The sequence below is a fragment of the Salmo salar genome, chromosome ssa22 (genome assembly GCF_905237065.1).
Source record: "Salmo salar chromosome ssa22, Ssal_v3.1, whole genome shotgun sequence".
Lineage (NCBI taxonomy): Eukaryota > Metazoa > Chordata > Actinopteri > Salmoniformes > Salmonidae > Salmo > Salmo salar.
This window is the reverse complement of record NC_059463.1, coordinates 16,743,701-16,768,260: the sequence shown is the minus strand read 5'-3', so window position 1 is coordinate 16,768,260 and position 24,560 is coordinate 16,743,701. Positions and strand designations below refer to the sequence as shown.

At 43.1% G+C, this 24,560-nt stretch overlaps 1 protein-coding gene across 3 annotated transcripts in view; it reads left to right on the top strand.

The window, feature by feature from the left end:
- Window positions 1-24,560, top strand: part of LOC106582903 (extracellular sulfatase Sulf-2) — a 61,236-nt gene that overhangs the window by 27,493 nt on the left and 9,183 nt on the right. For all 3 annotated transcript variants that reach the window (XM_014166504.2, XM_014166501.2, XM_014166502.2), the window contains 8 exons: window positions 19,248-19,490; window positions 20,035-20,274; window positions 20,366-20,517; window positions 20,990-21,159; window positions 23,341-23,491; window positions 23,807-23,982; window positions 24,146-24,274; window positions 24,375-24,431. In XM_014166504.2, coding sequence (XP_014021979.2) covers window positions 19,313-19,490; window positions 20,035-20,274; window positions 20,366-20,517; window positions 20,990-21,159; window positions 23,341-23,491; window positions 23,807-23,982; window positions 24,146-24,274; window positions 24,375-24,431 — 1,253 coding nt within the window. In that variant the 5' untranslated portion in view covers window positions 19,248-19,312. The remainder of the gene's footprint in view (window positions 1-19,247; window positions 19,491-20,034; window positions 20,275-20,365; window positions 20,518-20,989; window positions 21,160-23,340; window positions 23,492-23,806; window positions 23,983-24,145; window positions 24,275-24,374; window positions 24,432-24,560) is intronic.

Here is a 24,560-nt window from a genome sequence, read left to right as displayed (position 1 = left end):
TCAACATTTTTTTTATAATTGCAATAGGAAAAAATAAAAATAAGTGGACAACAACAGCAATCCCTTAAGTGGACCACAACAAATAATAAATACTTAGGACACTTGATAAGTGACAACAAACAACAAATATATAAAGATAACTTTATCCCATTACTCAGTAACATGAAAGCAGATCTAATTAAATTGAATAATCTCCCCATAAATCTTACAGTTAGAATAAACCTATTTAGAATGGCATGGCTCCTAAACTTTTTATATTTATTTCCGATAATACCAATTACACCACTGAAGACATTCCCTGAAAAAGTATGCTCTGCCATAACAGAGTTAGTTCATATGGGCAAATAAAACTTTTTAAATGTCCCTAAGTCTGAGGGTGGTTTTAACCTTACAGACTTGGAATTGTATCAACTCGCTACCCAAAGCTTTTACTTGCAACATATTGTAAATGCACTAAAGAGGAACAATGGGTATATATTGAAGATGCTCATCTCCAGAATATTTTCATGAAACGGACAATACAAGAACCAATATCACTTAGCATTAACTCTGGAGTGATAGATGTGCAGATGATGATGTGCAAGTAGAGATACTGGGGTGCAAAAGAGCAAGAGGGTAAGTAATAATATGGGGATGAGGTAGTTGGGTATGCTATTTATAGATTGGATGTGTACAGGTACAGTGATCGGTAAGCTGCTCTGACAGCTGACGCTTAATTATAGTTAAAAATGGGAGATATAAGACTCCAGCTTCAGTGATTTTTGCAATTCTTTCCAGCCATTGGCAGCAGAGAACTGTAAGGAAAGGTGGCCAAAGGAAGTGTTGGCTTTGGGGATGACCAGTGAAATATACCTGCTGGAGCGTGTGCTACGGGTGGGTGTTGCTATGGTGATCAGTGAGCTGAGATAAGGCAGGGCTTTACCTAGCAAAGACTTATAGATGACCTGGAGCCAGTGGGATTGGCGACGAATATGTAGTGAGGGCCAGCCAATGAGAGCATACAGGTCGCAGTGGTAGGTAGTATATGGGGCTTTGGTGACAAAACGGATGGCACTGTGATAGACTACATCCAGTTTCCTGAGTAGAGTGTTGGAGGCTATTTTGTAAATGACATCGCCGAAGTCAAGGATTGGTAGGATAGTCAGTTTTACGAGGGTATGTTTGGCAGCATGAGTGAAGGAGGCTTTGTTGCGAAATAGGAAGCCAATTCTAGATTTCATTTTGGATTGGAGATGCTTAATGTGAGTCTGGAAGGAGAGCTAACAGTCTAACCAGACACCTAGGTATTTGTAGTTGTCCACATATTCTAAGTCAGAACCGTCCAGAGGAGGGATGCTAGTCGGGCGGGAGGGTGCAGGCAGCAATAGGTTGAAGAGCATGCACTTAGTTTTACTAGCATTTAACAGCAGTTGGAGGCCACGGAAGGAGTGTTGTATGGCGTTGAAGCTTGTTTGGAGGTTTGTTAGCACAGTGTCCAAAGAATAGCCAGATGTACACAGAATGGTGTCGTCTGTGTAGAGAATCACCAGCAGCAAGAGCGACCTCATTGATATATACAGAGAAAAGAGTCAGCCCGAGAATTGAAACCTGTGGCACCCCCATAGAGACTGCCAGAGGTCCGGACAACAGGCCCTCCGATTTGACACACTGAACTCTATCTGAGAAGTAGTTGATGAACCAGGCGAGGCAGTCATTTGAGAAGCCAAGGCTATTGAGTCTGCCGACAAGAATGCGGTGATTGACAAAGTCGAAAGCCTTGGCCAGGTCGATGAAGATGGCTGCACAGTGCAGTCTTTTATTGATGGCGGTTATGATATAGTTTAGCACCTTGAGCGTGGCTGAGGTGCACCCATGACCAGCTCGGAAACCAGATTGCATAGTGGAGAAGGTACGGTGGGATTCGAAATGGTCGGGGATTTGTTTGTTAACTTGGCTTTTGAAGATTTTAGAAAGGCAGGGCAGGATGGATATAGGTCTATAACAGTTTGGGTCTAGAGTGTCTTCCCCGTTGAAAAGGGGATGACCACAGCAGCTTAATAATCTTTGGGGATCTCAGATGATATGAAAGAGAGGTTGAATAGGCTAGTAATAGGGGTTGCAACAATTTCGGCGGATCATTTTAGAAAGAGAGGGTCCAGATTGTCTAGCCCAGCTGACTTGTAGGGGTCCAGATTTTGCAGCTCTTTCAGAACATCAGCTGTCTGGATTTGGGTGAAGGAGAAGCGGGGGGTGGGGGCTTGGGCAAGTCGCTGCAAGGGTGCTGAGATGTTGGCCGGGGTAGGGGTAGCCAGGTGGAAAGCATGGCCAGCCATAGAAAAATGATTATTGAAATGATCGATTATCGTAGATTTATCGTGGTGACAGTGTTTCCTATTTTCAGTGCAGTGCAGTAGGGAGGAGGTGCTCTTATTCTCCATGGACTTCAGTGTCCCAAAACATTTTGAAATTAGTGCTACAGGATGCAAATTTCTGTTTGAAAAAGCTAGTCTTAGCTTTTCTAACTGCCTGAGTATATTGGTTCCTGACTTCCCTGAAAAGTTGCATATTGCGGGGGCTATTCAATGCTAATGCAAAACGCCACAGGATGTTTTTGTGCTGTTCAAAGGCAGTCAAGTCTGGGGTGAACCAAGGGCTATATCTGTTCTTAGTTCGACATTTTTTGAACGGGGCATGCTTATTTAAGATGGTGAGGAAAGAACTTTTGAAGAGCAACCAGGCATCTTCTACTCATGGGATGAGGTCAATATCCTTCCAGGATACCCGGGCCAATTTGATTAGAAAGGCCTGCTCGCTGAAGTGTTTTAGGGAGCGTTTGACAGTGATGAGGGGTGGTCGTTTGACCGCGGACCCATTAAGCACACAGGCAATGAGGCAGTGATCGCTGAGATCCTGGTTGAAGACAGCAGAGGTGTATTTGGAGGGCAAGTTGGTCAGCATGATATCTAAGAGGGTGCCCATGGTTATGGATTTCAGGTTGTACCTGGTAGGTTCCTTGATCATTTGTGTGAGATTGAGGGCATCTAGCTTAGATTGTAGGTCCCCTAATAGTATGAACTTTGAAGATAGATGGGGGGCGATCAATTCACATATGGTGTCCAGGGCACAGCTGGGGGCTGAACAAGCGGCAACTGTGAGAGACTTGTTTTTGGAAATGTGGATTTGAAAAAGTAGAAGCTCGAATTGTTTGGGCACAAACCTGGAAAGTATGACAAAACTCTGCAGACTATCTCTGCAGTAGAGTGCAACTCCGCCCCCTTTGGCAGTTCTTTCTTGTAGGAAAATGTTATAGTTAGGGGTGAAAGCCAGGATTCAGACACAGCTAGGACATCTGAGTTGGCAGAGTGTGCTAAAGCAGTGAATAAAACAAACTTAGGGAGTAGGTTTTTAATGTTAACATGCATGAAACCAAGGCTTTTACGGTTACAGAAGTCAACAAATGAGAGCGCCTGGGGAATGGGAGTGATGCTGGGGACTGCAGGGCCTGGGTTAACCTCTACATCACCAGAGGAACAGAGGAGGAGTAGAGTAAATCAGTGCTTGATTTATGAACGTCAACAACAATTTGTCTATTTTCATTTGTGAGTTCATTACCTTTTACCATGGTGATGGATGACAAAGGGATTTTACATGAGCGTTACCTCATTTTTATATCTCAGTGAAACGGGAAGCCATCAAAGGCCACAATACACTTCCTTCAAATTAGATTAACTTAAAAAAGTAGAATGTTAATGGAGATTACATTTAGTTTCATTTTATTTATAAGAATCTTTAGGGTTCCAATAATTTTGACATATTTTTAAGAATAAAATATTTTTCTCTGAGCAATTTAATTAGCATAAAATAATATAATTACACCAAATGTTTTGTGCATACAACATAGCTCTGTATGTGTATTATTTATTTTATAGTATTTTTTGCTCATCTTTATCAAAGGTGCGAATAATTTTGGACGTGACTTTATGTCAATGCGATCTGTATCTTCGTTAAAAATGGAAGTGCATCACCAAAATCTGATACATATTGAAATCCCCCTAATGTGGAGGCCATTGAAAATATAATGTTCAACACTCCGTCTTTGCATTAAATGTTAATGATGGCTGTATATTTTATGGATAAAGATGAATTATGAATGGCATGACAACGGAGCTGTGTCACACTATGGGCGTTGTGGTGAAACAGAGGGGAGTGTTGGGGCCAAATGCTTTCACCAGAGAGACAAACACCCGAGAGACAGACACATTATAGCAATGTCCCTCCCCAGAGGAGAGAGGGACAGACACCTAGCAAGTTGAACAGAAACTTCTCAGTTTGGACAAAAACATCAAAATATAATAGAAATATCCAAAAGATTTAGCAGTGGAGTTAATGCAGTTTTTCTACGAATAAAATACATTTTGTTGTTCAATGAGCACCATCTGATGTATGCAAGCAAAGGAAAGAACTTTTGAAGAGCAACCAGGCATCTTCTACTCATGGGATGAGGTCAATATCCTTCCAGGATACCCGGGCCAATTTGATTAGAAAGGCCTGCTCGCTGAAGTGTTTTAGGGAGCGTTTGACAGTGATGAGGGGTGGTCGTTTGACCGCGGACCCATTAAGCACACAGGCAATGAGGCAGTGATCGCTGAGATCCTGGTTGAAGACAGCAGAGGTGTATTTGGAGGGCAAGTTGGTCAGGATGATATCTAAGAGGGTGCCCATGGTTATGGATTTCAGGTTGTACCTGGTAGGTTCCTTGATAATTTGTGTGAGATTGAGGGCATTTAGCTTAGATTGTAGGACGGCCAGGGTGTTAAGCATGTCCCAGTTTAGATCACCTAACAGTACGAACTCTGAAGATAGATGGGGGGCGCTCAATTCACATATGGTGTCCAGGGCACAGCTGGCGGCTGAAGGGGGTCTATAACAAGCGGCAACGTCAGAGACTTGTTTTTGGAAAGGTGGATTTTTAAAAGTAGAAGCTCGAATTGTTTGGGCACAAACCTGGATAGTATGACAGAACTCTGCAGGCTATCTCTGCAGTAGATTGCAACTCCGCCCCTTTTGGCAGTTCTTTCTTGTCGGAAAATGTTATAGTTAGGGATGGATATTTCAGGATTTTTGGTTGTCTTCCTAAGCCAGGATTCAGACATGGCTAGGACATCCAGGTTGGCGGAGTGTGCTAATGCAGTGAATAAAACAATCTTAGGGAGGAGGATTCTATTGTTAACATGCATGAAACCAAGGCTTTTACGGTTACAGAAGGCAACAAATGAGAGCGGGGCTACTTGTCGGCAGTAAAGGGGTCCAGGCCAATTGGCTAAAGAGGTATTGTAGCCCAGGAATTGGCTGATGGATCTCTTCGGCTAGCCGGGAGATGGGCCTAGCTCGAGGCTAGCTCCAGGCTAACTGGTGCTTGCTTCGGGAAAGGAGACGTTTGCCCGTAGTAGCCACTCGGATGGCAGCTAGCTAGCTGCGATGATCCGGTGTAAAGGTTCAGAGCTTGCAGTAGTAATCCGGAGATGTGGTAGAGAAAAGCAGTCCATATGCTCTGGGTTGATATCGCACTGTGCAGACTGGCAGGAATTGACCGGGCTGAGGCTGACTGATGTCCGAGTTAACGGTGATGACCACTAGTAGTGGCTAACTGACTACTAGCTAGTAGCTAGTTAGCTGGCTAGCTTCTGATGGGTGTTCTGGGTTCTAAAGTATAAAAAATAGCAGATCCGTACCACATTGGGTGAGGCGGGTTACAGGAGAGTATGTTCAGTCCATAGATGGAAATTGAGATACTTTTTTTTATATATTTGTGAAATATATACAAAGAAAACAATATATATACGGGACGAGACAAGACAAAAACAGACGTCCGACTACTACGTCATCTTGGAACAAAGATGCAACGTATGCAACTTAAAAGTTTATCACAAATTTTCGACCTGAAACTTTTGGACATTATAGAAATGTTGAGGGAATCCTATTTGACTCAGAAAAATATACTCATATGATACACTACATGGCCAAAAGTATGTGGACACCTGCACCTGAACATCTCATTACAAAATCATGGGCATTAATATGAAGTTGGTCTCCCCTTTGCTGCTATAACAGCATCCACTCTTGCGGGAAGGCTTTCCACTAGATGTTGGAACATTGCTGCGGTGTGGCTGATATAGCCAAATCCAGTCATTTGAAGCGGTGTCCACATACTTTTGGCCATTTAGTGTAAAAATAGAAACTATTAGAATTAAGACTTAAAAAGAACTGATATAGGCACAAGATGGAAAAGCGGTTATGTTTTTATTTGTCAAAACGGTAGTCAAGCGTCGATCATCAGAATAAGACACTCAAAATGTATAGCTCCTTTCCAATTAATGTCAAGGGTCTTATTGTAAATAAGAATTTGTTCTTAACTGACTTGCCAATTAAATAAAGGTTAAATAAAATAATAAATAATCTTTCCAGTAAATGTCAAGGGTCTTCTTCTGGTGACATGATGATTGATGCTTGCCGGACGTTTTGACAAATAAAACATTCTCGCTCTTATCCATAACATAAGAACTCCTACCCCCACCTTATCTGCGATCTGTTGGCTGGAGCGCATGTGCCAAGACCAGAGTAGGCACATTTGCTATTTAATGCAAGAGTTTTTGTAACAAAACTATCAGTAGAGTTCAAAACTTTAGATTTGTATTCGCTACACAAAAAAAGTACATTTTGGGTGCACTACCTCATCACACACTGATTTTTATCGGCAACAAGTCAGTTCGGTGGAAACATATTTTCTTTATGCTATTTTAGAATATTTGCATGGAAATCTGTTGCCAATTGGATGGAAACCTAGCTACAGATAGAATGTTACCCTAACTAACGGAAACTGGACACTCAAACATTAGAGGAACATTATGGCTAACATTACAAAAACGTTCTTTCTCCCTAGAATTGTTAGCTGGGTTGTTACTGGTAGCAGGACAAAACCAAATGTATAATCCGTTTAGTTAACATGTGACAAATTGTGGGGGGGCTTTGCTTCTGGTCAATAAGTGCCAATAAGACGGCCCGATCACTCAGCAGGTTGTCTTGTCGACCAGCTCAGTCACTTGTTTCAGCCATCAGCGTCCGTCCCAGTGAAATAAACCATGGTACCGCACAGTAGGACACGTCCCCCTATGTCAGCTCTCCCTTACACAACAACACAATAGGCTATGGCAGGGGAAAGCAGAGAGCACTCATTGACTCTTAATCAGCTAGAGTTTTACCCACCGCTAGAATAAACCCATCCAGACTGAAACAAAATACAAAATACCATTTACATTTTCTTCCTCAAGGCCCAGAGACGCGGGGGGGGGTGAACCTGCCTTCGGCACAATCAAGGCTCTGTTTCTGTTTTTGCTACCACCTCCATGTTCTTTTTGGCGTATCACTGGGAGCGCGGAGGGGGACTAAGTGGCCTGACCCCACCGGGTCACCTCACACGGGGGTGGCCTCTGTTGGGCAGGCCCCAATCCGCAGCGCTCACATCCCACCCTGTTACCGATAGAGAAGACTCCACTGGTCCCCAAGAGATGATGACTGAGTTCACTCCTTCTATTATTCCAAAGCACATCCCTGCAACAACATTGATTACTGAATTACATGAAAATAAGCAAATGTAAATGTGAGAGGTGTCAAAAGCATGATTTTTTGTTGTTGTTGCGGTAAGGGACAAGGCAGAGTGATGTCCCTCTAGAATTGTGTTGGTCGAGACAGGGGGAAAACATCTTGATCGTTTTGGATCTTCTCGTGTTCACTTCAGTGAGCGCAGCTAGTTAATGAGATGTTTCTCTGTGCCTTTGTACTGTCTATCACACTCCAGCAGAGTGCTGTTTGAAGTCTGATATGCTGTGTCTTGTGTGTATTGTACATTTCTAGTCCACAGGGGTCTGTCTGAGCTCTTTGTTATCATGAACGGGTCTTTTGTCTTTAGTGAGACCATTTCATATTCATCTCCTCCTCATTTATCCAGCAACCCAATCATCGGCCATCTTATCTCTCCCTGTCTCATCAGAGGAATTGAAGCAATTATGTATAATATGGATGATGGAAGAGGGGGATGGTGTTTGTGTGGTGTGTGCGTGTGGTACTCACAATTCTCCTATAACAGCCAGACCACATCACCAACTCCTGTTCCTCTTTAAAAAAAAAAGAAAAACAAACCCATAGCAGGATTAATGATGTGTTAGGCTCTAAACGTGTACACATCCACGTCCCACTGTCTGCGTCTCTCTCTCTGACTGATATGGAGAGTTGTGGATGAGTGCCCCTGTGCTGCACAGAGTGGTACAAGCAGGAGAAAACACTCTGCCTGATGTTTCCACTGACACACACACACACACAACACACACACAGGGACTGTCCAACACATAAACATCCATAAAACACTCATCTGTTTTTCCTTCGATCTGGCAGAGACTACTACTGTACCTGGTCCATTGTGTCTGTGTATTAAAATGGGAAATGGTTGTGCCAATTCTGATTGTCAGGTTTTGTAAAAAGTACTGTACACAGAGCTCATCAGAACTAGAGGATATCTAAATAAATGATTTGCTGAGATTGTTTGACAGATCCTCTGGGCTATTTACATACTGTATTATAGGTTATTAGCACTCCTGCAGTAAAATCACTCCTATAAAATGATGTGTGTTTTGGTACATGGGCCCTGCCCAGTGTTATTGAATGGCATGTCAGGGTTATGTGCTTTGGGACTGGTGTGGGTTCTCTGCATTGACTTTGTAAGGGGTCATTGTTTTAGCGGTTATCGCGTTAGTGTTCATTGATTGAGAAGTCATTGATTTACACATAATTGTCATTATAATCCATCTGCAGCTGACTCGCCAGTATGTTTTTGTGTTGCAGCTTTATCTCTTAGTGTACGTCTCAACACCTGACTTTATGAATAGTGTGATGTCTGGATGCCATGGCATATACTTTGTGATAATGCATGGATGTGTGAGTGGAGAATATATTATGAATAGCAATCACTGCACCTCTCGATACAGTAGCTACACATTATCATGCAAAAGGGGGTTCCAGTTCTGTACAGTATTCAGCATCCCAATCTCCACCCATCCCCCAACACACCAAATCATCCTCCAAACATACTCTATCCCCTCAGAGAAAGAGTTACTCTAACACAGAGCTAGGATGTTTCAGAATTTGCATCTGAATACCAACTTTTGTTGGTAAATTCAAGGCTCCTTGGAGAGTTTGCAAATTCTGTCCAGATGCAGCTTTACAATCCAATGGGAACAAAGTCACACATTCTCAAAGCCCTGCCAGGCTCAATTATGACCAAAGGAATCTGTGTGATAGTGTTGTCAATAGGCTGCATTCAGGACTGGGATATGTGTTTGACATTCTTAGGTGTTTCATTAGTTTGTTTTTACTTGTTGAGTATGATGTGGATGAGTGGAGAACTTGAGTGTCACGAATGTGAAATGGACAGTGGAGTGTTCTATTTTATTCTATTTCATTTGACTCTATTCTATTTGAAATCCTTGCACTGGGAATCTAGTGGAAAAAAACAGCCTGAAGCAGACATTCTCATGCTTTGTTCTATCCAGACTATTCCTTGAGCTGTCTCTCTCTCTGATCCCTTTTATATCTAGACAAAAACCCACAATCTTTACCATACTGTCTTCTTTATACTGCCTTTTCTTTGTATCTGAAAGGTGTAGCTGGTAAGAAAAGCTATACATTAAATTCCCCTCTGGACCTAGTGATCGTTGCTGTATTTTCTTTAAAAATTCATCTTACGGCTGTGTGAGATAACCGATCTGTGAAAACGTGTCCTGGTTTTGGGACGCTCATTTGGGTCAACCAATGGCCACACTCCATTCGCTTTAGAATGTCACCGGTCACTTCTCTTCGCATGTTTTGCTCCGACCATTTACTGTAGATAGGGTCTGCTGCTACTATTATAAATCAGTTGGCGAGGACGTTTTCTAGCAAGCTATCAATGTGCATAACATCAAACAAGCAGAGAAAAACTATGAAATGCCGATCTGCGTTTTGACTGAGTGACAGCAGATCATCTGCCCACTGCAACTTTTGAGAACACACACACAGACACACACAAGTCCGCTGCCCCTGATCTGCTGCCACTTGTTTAATAGAAATATGCAGGGAGATGATTAGCCTAGATATTGCCAACCCCTATTAAGCATTTTAAAACACATAGTTTTTTCCAATTATGAGTAGGTTATCATGCAATCCAACTATCAACTGTCAAGTACGAATACCATTTCCAATTCAGTATAGGCTATGGCTAGATCCTGCAGAGGCTACTCCTACCCCTCTGTGTGCTAGCTATTCACTGGGATGTACTGTATGTATGGGGATATAACTCAAAGAAAGTGGCAAATAAGGGACCATTTGAAAGGGAACTTAAGCATTGGAATTCTGTGTGAAATATATATATCTCTCTCTCTCCCTCTCTCCCATTTGGAACATTGATTGGGGCAGACTCAGTCTGTTTTGTGCTTCTGTGCTCTTCCATATTTCATTGGCAGGAAGCTGATTAAATAATGAGAAACGTACGGATGGAATCAGTCGTCCTTCTTCAATATGTAATAAGAGTCTGGTTCTCATTTTCTCATATTCTCTCTTTTTAGCCGTCTCTCCCTGGGGCATTGCTTGCATGCATCAGATGGTGCTCATTGAACAACAAAATGTATTTTATTCGTAGAAAAACTGCATTAACTCCACTGCTAAATCTTTTGGATATTTCTATTATAATTTGATGTTTTTGTCCAAACTGAGAAGTTTCTGTTCAACTTGCTAGGTGTCTGTCCCTCTCTCCTCTGGGGAGGGACATTGCTATAATGTGTCTGTCTCTCGGGTGTTTGTCTCTCTGGTGAAAGCATTTGGCCCCAACACTCCCCTCTGTTTCACCACAACGCCCATAGTGTGACACAGCTCCGTTGTCATGCCATTCATAATTCATCTTTATCCATAAAATATACAGCCATCATTAACATTTAATGCAAAGACGGAGTGTTGAACATTATATTTTCAATTTCCTCCACATTAGGGGGATTTCAATATGTATCAGATTTTGGTGATGCACTTCCATTTTTAACGAAGATACAGATCGCATTGACATAAAGTCACGTCCAAAATTATTCGCACCTTTGATAAAGATGAGCAAAAAATACTATAAAATAAATAATACACATACAGAGCTATGTTGTATGCACAAAACATTTGGTGTAATTATATTATTTTATGCTAATTAAATTGCTCAGAGAAAAATATTTTATTCTTAAAAATATGTCAAAATTATTGGAACCCTAAAGATTCTTATAAATAAAATGAAACTAAATGTAATCTCCATTAACATTCTACTTTTTTAAGTGAATCTAATTTGAAGGAAGTGTATTGTGGCCTTTGATGGCTTCCCGTTTCACTGAGATATAAAAATGAGGTAACGCTCATGTAAAATCCCTTTGTCATCCATCACCATGGTAAAAGGTAAGGAACTCACAAATGAAAATAGACAAATTGTTGTTGACGTTCATAAATCAAGCAATGATTTACTCTACTCCTCCTCTGTTCCTCTGGTGATGTAGAGGTTAACCCAGGCCCTGCAGTCCCCAGCATCACTCCCATTCCCCAGGCGCTCTCATTTGTTGACTTCTGTAACCGTAAAAGCCTTGGTTTCATGCATGTTAACATTAAAAACCTACTCCCTAAGTTTGTTTTATTCACTGCTTTAGCACACTCTGCCAACTCAGATGTCCTAGCTGTGTCTGAATCCTGGCTTTCACCCCTAACTATAACATTTTCCTACAAGAAAGAACTGCCAAAGGGGGCGGAGTTGCACTCTACTGCAGAGATAGTCTGCAGAGTTTTGTCATACTTTCCAGGTTTGTGCCCAAACAATTCGAGCTTCTACTTTTTCAAATCCACATTTCCAAAAACAAGTCTCTCACAGTTGCCGCTTGTTCAGCCCCAGCTGTGCCCTGGACACCATATGTGAATTGATCGCCCCCCCATCTATCTTCAAAGTTCATACTATTAGGGGACCTACAATCTAAGCTAGATGCCCTCAATCTCACACAAATTATCAAGGAACCTACCAGGTACAACCCGAAATCCGTAACTATGGGCACCCTCTTAGATATCATCCTGACCAACTTGCCCTCTAAATACACCTCTGCTGTCTTCAACCAGGGGCTATATGGGGCTTTGGTGACAAAACGGATGTCACTGTGATAGACTGCATCCAATTTGTTGAGTAGAGTGTTGGAGGCTATTTTGTAAATGACATCGCCGAAGTCGAGGATCGGGTATGCTGGCAGCATGAATGAAGGATGCTTTGTTGCGATATAGGAAGCCGATTCTAGATTTTACATTTAATTTTGGATTGGAGATGCTTAATCTGAGTCTGGAAGGAGAGTTTACAGTCTAACCAGACACCTAGGTATTTGTAGTTGTCCACATATTCTAAGTCAGAACCATCCAGAGTATTGATGCTAGACAGGTGGGCAGGTGCGGGCAGCGATCGGTTGAAGAGCATGCATTTAGTTTTACTTGCCCTTAAGAGCAGTTGGAGGCCACGGAAGGAGAGTTGAAGGAGGTTAGTTAACACAGTGTCCAACGAAGGGCCAGAGGTATACAGAATGGTGTCGTCTGCGTAGAGGTGGATCAAAGAATCACCACAGACCTATACATCATTGATGTATACAGAGAAGAGAGTCGGCCCGAGAATTGAACCCTGGGGCACCCCCATAGAGACTGCCAGAGGTCCGGACAACAGGCCCTCCGATTTGACACACTGAACTCTATCTGAGAAGTCGTTGGTGAACCAAGCGAGGCAATCATTTGAGAAACCAAGGCTGTTGAGTCTACCAATAAGAATGTTGTGATTGACAGAGTTGAAAGCCTTAGCCAGGTCGATGAATACGGCTGCACAGTAATGTCTCTTATCGATGGCGGTTATGATATTGTTTAGGACCTTGAGCGTGTCTGAGGTGCACCCATGACCAGCTCTGAAACCAGATTGCATAGCGGAGAAGGTACGGTGAGATTCAAAATGGTTGGTAATCTGTTTGTTAACTTGGCTTTCGAAGACCTTAGAAATGCAGGGTAGAATAGATATAGGTCTGTAGCAGTTTGGGTCTAGAGTGTAACCCCCTTTGAAGAGGGGGATGACAGCGGCAGCTTTCCAATCTATGGGAATCTCAGACGATACGAAAGAGAGGTTGAACAGGTTAGTAATAGGGGTTGCAATACTTTCAGCAGATAATTTTAGGAAGAGAGGGTCCAGATTGTCTAGCCCAGCGGATTTGTAGGGATCCAGATTTTGCAGCTCTTTCAGAACATCAGCTATCTGGATTTGGGTGAAGGAGAAGTGGGGGAGGTTTGGGCGAGTTGCTATGGGGAGCGCAGGGCTGTTGACCGGGGTAGGGATAGCCAGGTGGAAAGCATGGCCAGCCGTAGAAAAATGCTTATTGAAATTCTCAAATATTGTGGATTTATCGGTAGTGACAGTGTTTCCTAGCCTCAGTGCAGTGGGCAGCTGGGAGGAGGTGCTCTTATTCTCCATGGACTTTACAGTGTCCCAGAACGTTTTGAGTTTGTACCACAGAATGCAAATTTTTGTTTGAAAAATCTAGCCTTAGCTTTCCTAACTGCCTGTGTATATTGGTTCCTAACTTCCCAGAAAATGTGCATATCACAGGGGCTATTCGATGCTAATGCAGAACGCCACAGGATGTTTTTGTGCTGGTCAAGGGCAGACAGGTCTAGAGTGAAACAAGGGCTATATCTGTTCCTAGTTCTATATTTTTTGAATGGAGCATGCTTATTAAAGATGGTGAGGAAGGCTGTGGTTTGAATTAAAGAGGGCAGTCCATAAACGCAGGCCAAAGGATATCAAAGATTTGGAAAGATTCTGTATGGAGGAATGGTCAAAGATCCTTCCCAATGTGTTCTCCAATCTCATTAAACATTATAGAAAAAGGCTCAATGCCGTTATCGTTGCAAGTGGAGGGTGAAAAAAGTATTGAAAACAGTTATGCCAACCATTTTTAGACCTATCTTTTTTAGATTTGTTTTATTAATTTATTTATTATTTTCTCAAAAATGTGAGCATACAATATAGCTCAGTATTTGTATTATTTATTTTATATAGTCTTTTTTCCTCTCATCTTTATCAAGGGTGACAATAATTTTGGAGTTGACTGTAACTTTGGATGATGGTCATTGATCGTCAATCAGACTTACAAAAATGTGCTGTGTTCGCTCTCTCTCTCTCTCTCTCTCTCTCTCTCTCTCTCTCTCTCTCTGTTATTGTTCAGTTTTTAATGAGGTCTGCTCAGATTAATGTTTACTCATGTTGTGATTTGTGCCTCTGTCTAAATGGCAAATGTCTGCCTTGATTCTGACTCAAATCAAATGTTATTGGTTGCATACACATAGTTAGCAGATGTTTTTGCAACTGTAGTGAAATGCTTGTAAAGATAATTGCCCCATGTGAGATTAGAACTCGCAACCGTTGAAATACGACTAACTGTTTTAGCAGTCTGCGCCACCAATCAGTCATCAGCTGCATCAGCACCGTGGGCCTTCCGCTTAGTGTAAAATAACTGATCTGACAAACAATTTGCCTTTTATATTCTTCCTTCTTTATCAGCAAGGTATCAGCAACACTGGGTTCAAATCATCAGTATTTACACAAAGCACTGTGTGAAAATTATTAAGTAGGTATTATGAAAGACATACCATTACTCAACTCAACACATGGACACTCAAGGCCATGTTTACGTTCACACATACAGTAGAAAAGCATACTTGTCACGTTCTGACCAGTAAAAGGGGTTATTTGTCATTGTAGTATGGTCAGGGCGTGGCAGGGGTGTTTGTTTTGAGTGTTTGATGTTTTTGGGGGTTTTGTTCTATGTTTTATATTTCTATGTTTATTCTAATTATATGTTGGTTTTTGGCAATGACCTCCAATTAGAGGCAGCTGGTTGTTGTTGTCTCTAATTGGAGGCTATATTTAGTTGTGTTCGTTTCACTTGTGTTTTGTGGGTGGTTGCTTTCTGTATAGTTGGGTTACCTTACAGAACTGTTGGTTGTCGTTTATTGTTTTCGTTTTAGTGTTCACTTTAGTAAGTAAATAAAGAAGATGATTACTATACCCGCTGCGTTTTGGTCTCCTCAATATGACCGTTATGACAGAACCACCCACGAAACAGGGACCAAGCAGCGGAAGAAGGAGCAACGGGAGAAGTATCTCGAGTCATGGACGTGGGAGGAGATCCTTGAGGGCAAGGGTCCATGGAGCCAGGCTGGGGAGTACCAGCGCCCGAAGGCGGAGCTGGAGGAGTCGAAGAGGGAACGACAAAGGTACGAGGCATTGTATCCTCCTATTCAGGAGGTAGCAACACTCATAAGGGGAGTGTTGCTAGGTCAGGGGGGAACCCTGACCTAACTTCCCGGGCTATTCGGAGGGAGCCGTGGAGCAAACTGGAGCCGAGAAGGGAGTTGAGCGCCGAGCTTGACACAAGATTCCGGAAGGAGTTACTGGCAGAGAGGGCACGACTGAGCAGGCGTGTGGAGGGGCGAGCGATGCATTACGGGGTGATGCCGCTGAAAGTCCCTGCCACTGAAAAATATACCCACACCATGATGCTGCCACCACCATGCTTCACCGTAGGGATGGTGCCAGGTTTTCTCCAGACGGGACGCTTGGCATTCAGGCCAAAGAGTTCAATCTTGGTTTCATCAGACCAGAGAATTTTGTTACTCATGGTCTGAGAGTCCTTTAGGGGCCTTTTGGCAAACTCCAAGTGGGCTGTCATGTGTCTTTTACTGAGGAGTGGCTTCTGTCTGGCCTCTCTTCCATAAAGGCCTGAATGGTGGAGTGCTACAGAGATGGTTGTCCTTCTGGAAGGTTCCAAACTTCTTCCATTTAAGAATAATGGAGGCCACTGTGTTGTTGGGGACCTTCAATGCTGTAGAAATGTTTTGGTACTCTCCAGATCTGTGCCTCGGCCCAATCCTGTCTCGGAGCTCTACGGACAATACCTTCAAAATCATGGTTTGGTTTTTGCTCTGACCTGCACTGTCAACTGTGGGACCTTATATAGACAGGTGTGTGCCTTTCCAAATCATGTCCAATCAATTTAAACATCTCAAGGATGATCAATGGAAACAGGATGCACCTGAGCTCTGTTTCGAGTCTCATAGCAAAGGGTCTGAACACTTATGTAAATAAGGTATTTCTGTTTTTTAATTTTAATACATTTCAGCCTTGTCATTATGGGGTATTGTGTGTAGATTGATGAGGTAAAAAAGTTATTTAATCGATTTTAAAATAAGGCTATAACGTGACAAATGTGGAAAAACTCAACGGGTCTGAATACTTTCCGAATGCACTGTATACTTCATGTCATACAGCACTAACACTCACAGTGGAGAGGAGAGGGAACCATCCATTCCTTTATTTATTGTCATAGTCATTGCAGCAGTGTCGGTGAGGCATTTCTGGTGTTTGGCGACAGAGCTGTTTAATTAAGTGGCTTTTCACCAATGTTTTTGTATAGTGTTCCTTATTGTTGTTTTGGTTTTCATCCCATGCCAGCGATGGGAGGATAAGGGAGGAATGGAGAGGGAGAGAGGAGGGGCAGAGGAGTTGGGAGAATATAAAACAGCAGAGCCCACCTGGTCAGAACCTCATCCATTCCCCAGACAGGCAACAATGCCCTGAGAGACAGAGACAGAGAGGAGCTGGAGAAAAGGCAGATATGTGTGTGTGTGTGTGTGTGTGTGTGTGTGTGTGTGTGTGTGTGTGTGTGTGTGTGTGTGTGTGTGTGTGTGTGTGTGTGTGTGTGTGTGTGTGTGTGTGTGTGTGTGCGCACGATGTGTGTGGGCCCATACTCGCATGCAAAGAGGGTGGGGTGGATGCACATAATATGTGTGTCTGAGTTTGTGCTTCCGAGGGATGGGGAGGTGGATGCATATGTGTGTGATAGAGGAGCTTGAGTGTGAGTATAGAGAGGGTATGAGTGTGTTATAGAATCAGGACGTTCACAGACAGAAGGGCCTGCTTGGATACGGGTACAGTTTGGCACCGAGAGGTCTGTTTTCCATGAGGATATCCCTGGGCATCAACACTGTGATGAGGTAGGGGGGAGGAGGGTGACAGAAACAGGGTGGCACCTCTCCTCTGGAATAGTAACATACCCAACTGACTTATCTACTTTGTGTTTGCTTGAGGTTGATGGACATGGCGATATTGTTTTATTAAACGCCTTCGATTGATTTGGCTCTGTAGGCTATTTGGTTTGCATGTGAAGTGTGTGTCCACGTGTGCATGCATGTGCGTGCGTGTGTGTTTGTGTATGTGTGTGTGTGTCTGTCTATGTGTGTGTGTGCTCTATTGTCCCCCTAAACAATAGCATCCCAGTGAGGTTGTTGATGAGTGAGTTGCCTCCCAGCAGGGAGAGGCTGGGGTTGGGCTGTTGTTGTGGGCTGTTTTGTGTTCATACAGTTTCTATGCTGGGAGGAATACGCTCCCTGTAGACCCACAGAACACTGAGCAAACACAGGCCATGCAAACCTGTCAAGTCTCCCAGTCAGTGGTGTTGTTGGTTAGTTGATTTTGTGAGGAGGCCTTGTGATACTTTTTTATACAGTGGTGTAAAGTAACTGTGTTAAAATACTTTAAAGTACTACTTAAACAGTACTTTACTTTACTATTTACATGTTTGACAACTTTTACTTTTATTCCACCACATTCCTAAAGAAAATATGTACTTTTTACTCCCCCATGCATTTTCCCTGACGTCCGGGGCAGCAAAATCATCCAATTCATGCACTTATCCAGAGAATGTGCATCACCCCTACTGCTTCTGACCTGGTGGACTCACTAAACACAAAAACTGGGTTTGTAAATGATGTTGGAGTGTGCCCCTGGATATCTGTGAATAAAGAATTTGATGTATTCCATTTTCTTTTACTTTGGATACTTAAGTACATTTAAAACCAGATACTATTTTACTCAAGTAGTATTTTACTGGGTGACTTTTACTTATTCTAATACTAATCTTTCTCAATCTCAAAGCTGTGAGAAGAAACACCACACCATATTTGTATTCAAGGCAGTCTTTTCGAAACATTTACAGCAAGTACAATCAATTGCCATTTCCTGTACCGTGAACATATGTAATCATCAGTTTCCATGACAAACTCTGTTGGGGTTCGTTTGTAAGAAGTCAGAGGTGTACTTGCATTATCAAATCAATATAAAACAAGTATACATTTAGCAAATGATGCATGAAGCTATAGAGGAAATTTAGAGGAAATTGTACTAACAGAACACTGTCACAGCGTGATGTCTATTGTTTTATGAGGAAACGCAGTGTGTAGAGCATCAGTGAAGTATACTGCGTCTACATCATTTTCTCTTACTGAGCACACAGATAATGCACCACCACATCACCACGTCTACGTTGTCTGAAATCAGTCTGATGAGCACTTTGTTATTCTGCCCTGAAACACTTTCTCAATGCACACTTTGTTACTATTTGAGAGCAACAATATTCTGTATTTCTTTCCTCAAACATTCACCAAAGCAACCCACAATGCCCTCCTTGTTCAATAACCTCTGTCTCCTCTGTTAAATCTCATCCCGTCTTTAAACTCTTTCTCCTCTCCTTCACCTCCGCCCCGCTCCATCCCCCTGTTCTTTTTGGGTAGACGAGGGAGCGTTGGCCCCTGGCCCAGGCCCATTAGCCCCAGACTGGCAGCCATGTGTTCACCAGCAGAGATCATTACACTGAGGCAATGACACCGCTCTAATGCGTCATTAATGATTGATTAACGAGGGGAGCCTAAACAGGTGCATTTATATGGAAGAGCACCGTGTAATGGCTCTGCTCACATCTGCCTGTTCTTTACTTGAGTGTGTCTGTGTGAGAGAGAAATAGTTGAAAGAGAGAGGGAAAGAGAGAGACACTTACAGTATTTCTCACAGAATTCACAGAGAACTACTCCTGATGACCATAGACCACAGACTTTCTGACTCATTTACATTTAAGTCATTTAGCAGACGCTCTTATCCAGAGCGACTTACAGTAGTGAATGCGTACATTTCATTTCATGCATACTTTTTACGTTTTACATGTTTTACATGTTTTATAATTGTCACAGCATAGCTACCAGATTGTAGCAGTTTGTATGTTTGGTCTCATCCTTGTCTCTGTGTCTGTCAATGTGAGTGAGGGAGTAGGGCAGCAGAGTGGCCCCTGCTTCAGTGAGAAGGAGGTGAAGACAAGGTAGAGCCATGGGAGGACGGGGCCTCCTTCTCCTCCTCCTCCTGGGGGTGGTCTCCCCGGCCCAGGGCTCGTCCTTCCTCTCCGGCCAGCGCCACCGGACACGTCTGCAGAGGGATCGACAAGCCCGCAACAATGTCCGACCCAACATCATCCTCATCCTCACTGACGACCAGGACATCGAATTAGGTAAAACACAGTGTGTGTGTGTGTCTGTGTGGTGCTTGTTCAGTGTCTGTCAGCATGTTAGTGAGAGAGGTCAGGGTAATGCTTCCTCTTGGCACCATTCTCCATTTGCCCACTTGAAGTCAAGCACCCCATGGCCAACTTCAGTATTGGCATGGAGCGAGTGGCCTATGGCATCCATTGTCTGAGTGCCAAACCCTGGCTATCTCCCTACCCGTTTAAGCCCTTAAACTGCATATTGGACTGGAGTGCCAGTATAACAGCCTCACTGACACCCTTTGTTCCCCTCTGATTGCTCGTGAGAATACCATTGAAATCCAGGAATTTATGGTCGAGCATCTGTTTCACTAAACAATCGGCATCAGCCTGAAAAGCCTTTAGTACACATGAATTCAAATGGGCGACACTTCACAGACAATATTTATTCTCTCTCTCTCCCCCTGTCTCTCACACCCCTCACCCCCTTCCATCTTTACGCCTCTCTTCCCCTCACCCTTTCCCTCTCTCCCTCCTTCCCCTCTCTTTTCCCTGTCTCTCTCTCCTCCAGGCTCAATGCAAGCCATGAATAAGACACGGCGTATCATGGAGCAGGGAGGCACCCATTTCTCTAACGCCTTCTCCACCACTCCCATGTGCTGCCCATCGCGCTCCTCTATTCTGACAGGGAAGTACGTTCACAACCACCACACCTTCACCAACAACGAGAACTGTTCCTCACCGTCCTGGCAGGCCCACCATGAGCCACACACCTTCGCTGTGCACCTTAACAACTCAGGCTACAGGACGGGTGAGTGTGAGCTGTGAAGCATGTATATACAGACACACACACATTATTGCAGAGTGAATCACTTTGTACTCATGCCCACCTCTTGTCCCAGCCTTCTTTGGGAAGTACCTGAATGAGTACAACGGCTCATATGTGCCCCCTGGCTGGAGGGAGTGGGTAGCGCTGGTGAAGAACTCTCGCTTCTACAACTACACTCTGTGCAGGAACGGCGTGCGGGAGAAGCATGGCAGCAACTATCCAAAGGTTCCATCCTGTTTCAGTTTTCACTCAAATATTGGAGTAGTAACCTATGATGATGAATAACCCTGATTTTATCATCCAATTCTTAAAAATTGTGATAATATTGTTATACAGTAGTATACAATAGTATACAGTAGTATACAATATATACAGTAGTAAACAGTAGTATACAGTAGTAAACAGTAGTAAACAGTAGTATACAGTAGTAAACAGTAGTATACAATAGTATACAGTAGTATATAATAGTATACAGTAGTATACAGTAGTAAACAGTAGTATACAGTAGTAAACAGTAGTATATAATAGTATACAGTAGTATACAGCAGTAAACAGTAGTAAACAGTTTATCTCAATCTAAATGCTGTTATAAGGCAGCCATTATGACAAGCTTTATTGCTCTATACACATTTGTTTTAGGAAGTAGCCTAATATTAGAGTTCAGAACCTCATGTACAGGCGATTCTTGCTTCCACAGGACTATCTCACAGACATCATCACCAATGACAGCCTCAACTACTTCCGCTCCTCTAAGAGGATGTACCCCCACCGACCAGTAATGATGGTCCTGAGCCACGCTGCCCCACATGGGCCAGAGGACTCAGCACCACAGTACAGCACTGCCTTCCCCAACGCCTCACAGCACATGTAAGGATATACCGTAACAGACACAGACACACTAATTTGACAGAAGATGCAGTGTGCCGGTGTACGCTGAACGTAGGATCAGCGATGATCCTTGTTCATTGCAGACTTTACAGTAGATTGGCATCGTTAAGAGGTTCATGATAAATAGGCATCCATAGATTATGATAACACACTATGGGTCCCAGCCTTTGTCTGCTTGGCACAGTACCCCGAAGATAAGCACTTGGTCCTGGGCTAATACCACCTCTCCCATTGGTCATGTGAGAGACAAACAGGGAGGCAGTAATGAGCCTGTGTCTTTGGTCGATCATCCTCTCCTGTAAGAGTGAATCCCATAAGCATCATTAAAGTACTGAATAAAAGTGTAACACAGTGATTATATTCAGCCCAATCTGTTTTAATGTCAACTTTTAATTGCTTTTTCTCAGAAATCTACACCCAATCCCCCCGTTGTGAGCTTATAAATTATCTCACTTTCCCTTTATGGAGGGAAAGAAAATGGCTCCCCTCTTACTCCATCCCTCCAGAAAACCCTTTTCACATCCACATTGCAGTGACGCATCTTCATCCTCTGTTTAAATCTGTTGTCAGGGCCTTGTGCTCCAAGGCCATAGACGATTAGCTTTTTGCCAAGTCTAATCGATATGCTGTAATGTTAAATATGCCTTGCCTCCCAAGACCTCATTAGATATTTAGCTGCGTGTTAACTTTGAAATCATTAAGGTTCTATCTACCCCTGAGTTAATATTAATAAAAGGGTCCTCTCTATGTTAGTTGATATTGATCAGAATGGCAGCAGGTTGCCTTTTCTTTGGTTCATATGCCTCCAATTCAGTATACACAATAAGTTATGAGAATAGTTCCAAAGGTGTAGTTGGAGCCATTTGCAAGCACTGTGAGAGCCTATTGGTGTATATGCCAATCGTAAAACAACACAGCGGTTGGAACCAGTTCAGGGAAAATAACAACCTTTTTTGAGGATCGGAAACAGCACCCGGAACACACAAGTCCCCGCTTCATGCCAAGCCCCCTCCATGTTCACCCCTCTCTATAGCTCTCTCTCTACCGTGAAATTTCAGTTGCATCTCACGCCTGCACTTATCTGTCCATCAAACATGTAAACAACTAGCTTACCCTTTCACTAGCAAGCTGCTCTATCCGTGCTAATTGTGGAGTAAGTAAATTAGCTAAATGTAAAAACGATGTTGATTTGACGTGTTGAAAAATTGACGAAATGAACTACATGAACCGTTATTTGTTGGGGTTCGAACCGGTTCAAAACTTTATTATGGTGGTTGGAAAACTGGAACTGAACGAGAAAAATATTGATTTTGTTTGGAACAGAACGATTGGAAAATGATTTTGGTTCCAACCCATACATCATGAAACCAACCACAGCTTTGTATAATCCGATTTCTATTGGAATTCACATGACAATGCAACTCAATGCAATACAATATGCAATACAATATGCAATACAATGCAATACAATATGCAATGCAATGCAATACAATATGCAATACAATGCAATGCAATGTAACAATGCTTCCTTCACACCAGAATTTCAAATTTAGACTATACAGCTATGCATATTAAACACTCTTCTATGAATACTGTGAGAACTATCACAATGTTCCTTACCACAATACTATTCAGTGTTAATACAAAAGATATGTCACCTCTATAGAATGTGATCTCTAAAATTCTTTCCGTAAAGGGGGAAACAGAACCACTCTTCACCCCACCGCCTTTAAAATAAAGTATTTGTTTTGTTGATGAAACAGAGGAAAGGAGCATCCAGCATCATGGTAAAGAAAAATTTGGAGTACATATTCTACTGTTCTATTGCGCGTGCAGTGAACAGTGTTCGTTGGTTGAAGTAACTTCTTTGTTGTTCTAATATTGTAAACAAACATGGAAGTTTCAACAACTACAGATTTCAGCTTAAAGCTCCTCTGGGATTTCTGGAGACATACTGGTGAAAATATCAGACCAGTAAGCACTCCTCTGTCTCATGTGCTTGGTAAAAAAGTCAGTTCCATGGCAGGAAAAACAGACACGTCAATGAAGATAAATTGTGTCGAGAACTAAGTATGTGTGCAGGTGCTTTCTCCTTCTGAGATTATTTCCCCCCTTTACTGGCTTCATCTTCACACTCGTTTCCCTCCATCCCTTTCTCAGAACCCCGAGCTACAACTACGCTCCTAACCCAGACAAGCACTGGATCCTGCGCTACACAGGCCCCATGAAACCCGTCCACATGCAGTTCACCAACATGCTGCAGCGCCGGAGGATGCAGACCCTGCTGTCTGTGGACGACTGTGTGGACAAGGTGGGTCAGACAGGTAGACAGGCAGACAGGCAGACAGATAGCTAGGCAGACAGGCAGACAGAGCAGACAGACAGACAGACAGATAGCTAGGCAGACAGACAGACAGACAGACAGACAGACAGACAGACAGCTAGACAGACAGACAGACAGACAGACAGACAGACAGACAGACAGACAGACAGACAGACAGACAGACAGACAGACAGACAGACAGACAGACAGACAGACAGACAGACAGACAGACAGACAGAAAATAGTCTCTCATGCTCAACTAAATCTACCTGACTACCTGTCTCACTGTGTCCTCCTCCTCAGGTGTACAACATGCTGGTGGAGACAGGTGAGTTGGACAACACCTACATTGTTTATACATCAGACCACGGCTACCACATTGGTCAGTACGGCCTGGTCAAGGGCAAGTCCATGCCCTACGAGTTTGACATCCGGGTGCCCTTCTACATACGAGGTCCCAACGTGGAGGCAGGAGCCATGTGAGTGCAACTTTGAAGCTTTGTACAGTACCTTGTTTAGGATATGTTTCAATGGAAATGGTTATCTTTTGGCTCTTATCTCACTGTTACTACTACTCTCTTGATAATATCTCTTACGCAGCACTCATCTCTCTCCCCCACCTGCTCTTGTGTCCTCCTGCAGTAACCCTCATGTGGTGCTGAACATTGACCTGGCTCCCACACTGTTGGACATGGCCGGAGCCGATGTTCCCTCCGATATGGACGGCAAGTCCATCCTCAAACTCCTGGACACAGACAAACCTGTCAACAGGTACAGAGGGTCGCAACTTCATTTGCATGGTTTGAACTTGAATACAATGGACACTCCATGTCGCTTCAGGATGACCTGAAATATCTTGCTTTTGTTGCAGGTTCCAGGTGAACAAGAAGGGGAAGATGTGGAGGGACTCCTTCCTGGTAGAGCGCGGGTCAGTATGTTATATTCATAATTGAGTCATTAACCCTCCTGCTGTGTTCCGGTCAAATTGGACCGATTTCCAAGTTTTCTCTCTGAAAAATGTAGTTAATTTAATCTGATTGTCATAAGGTTCCATGAC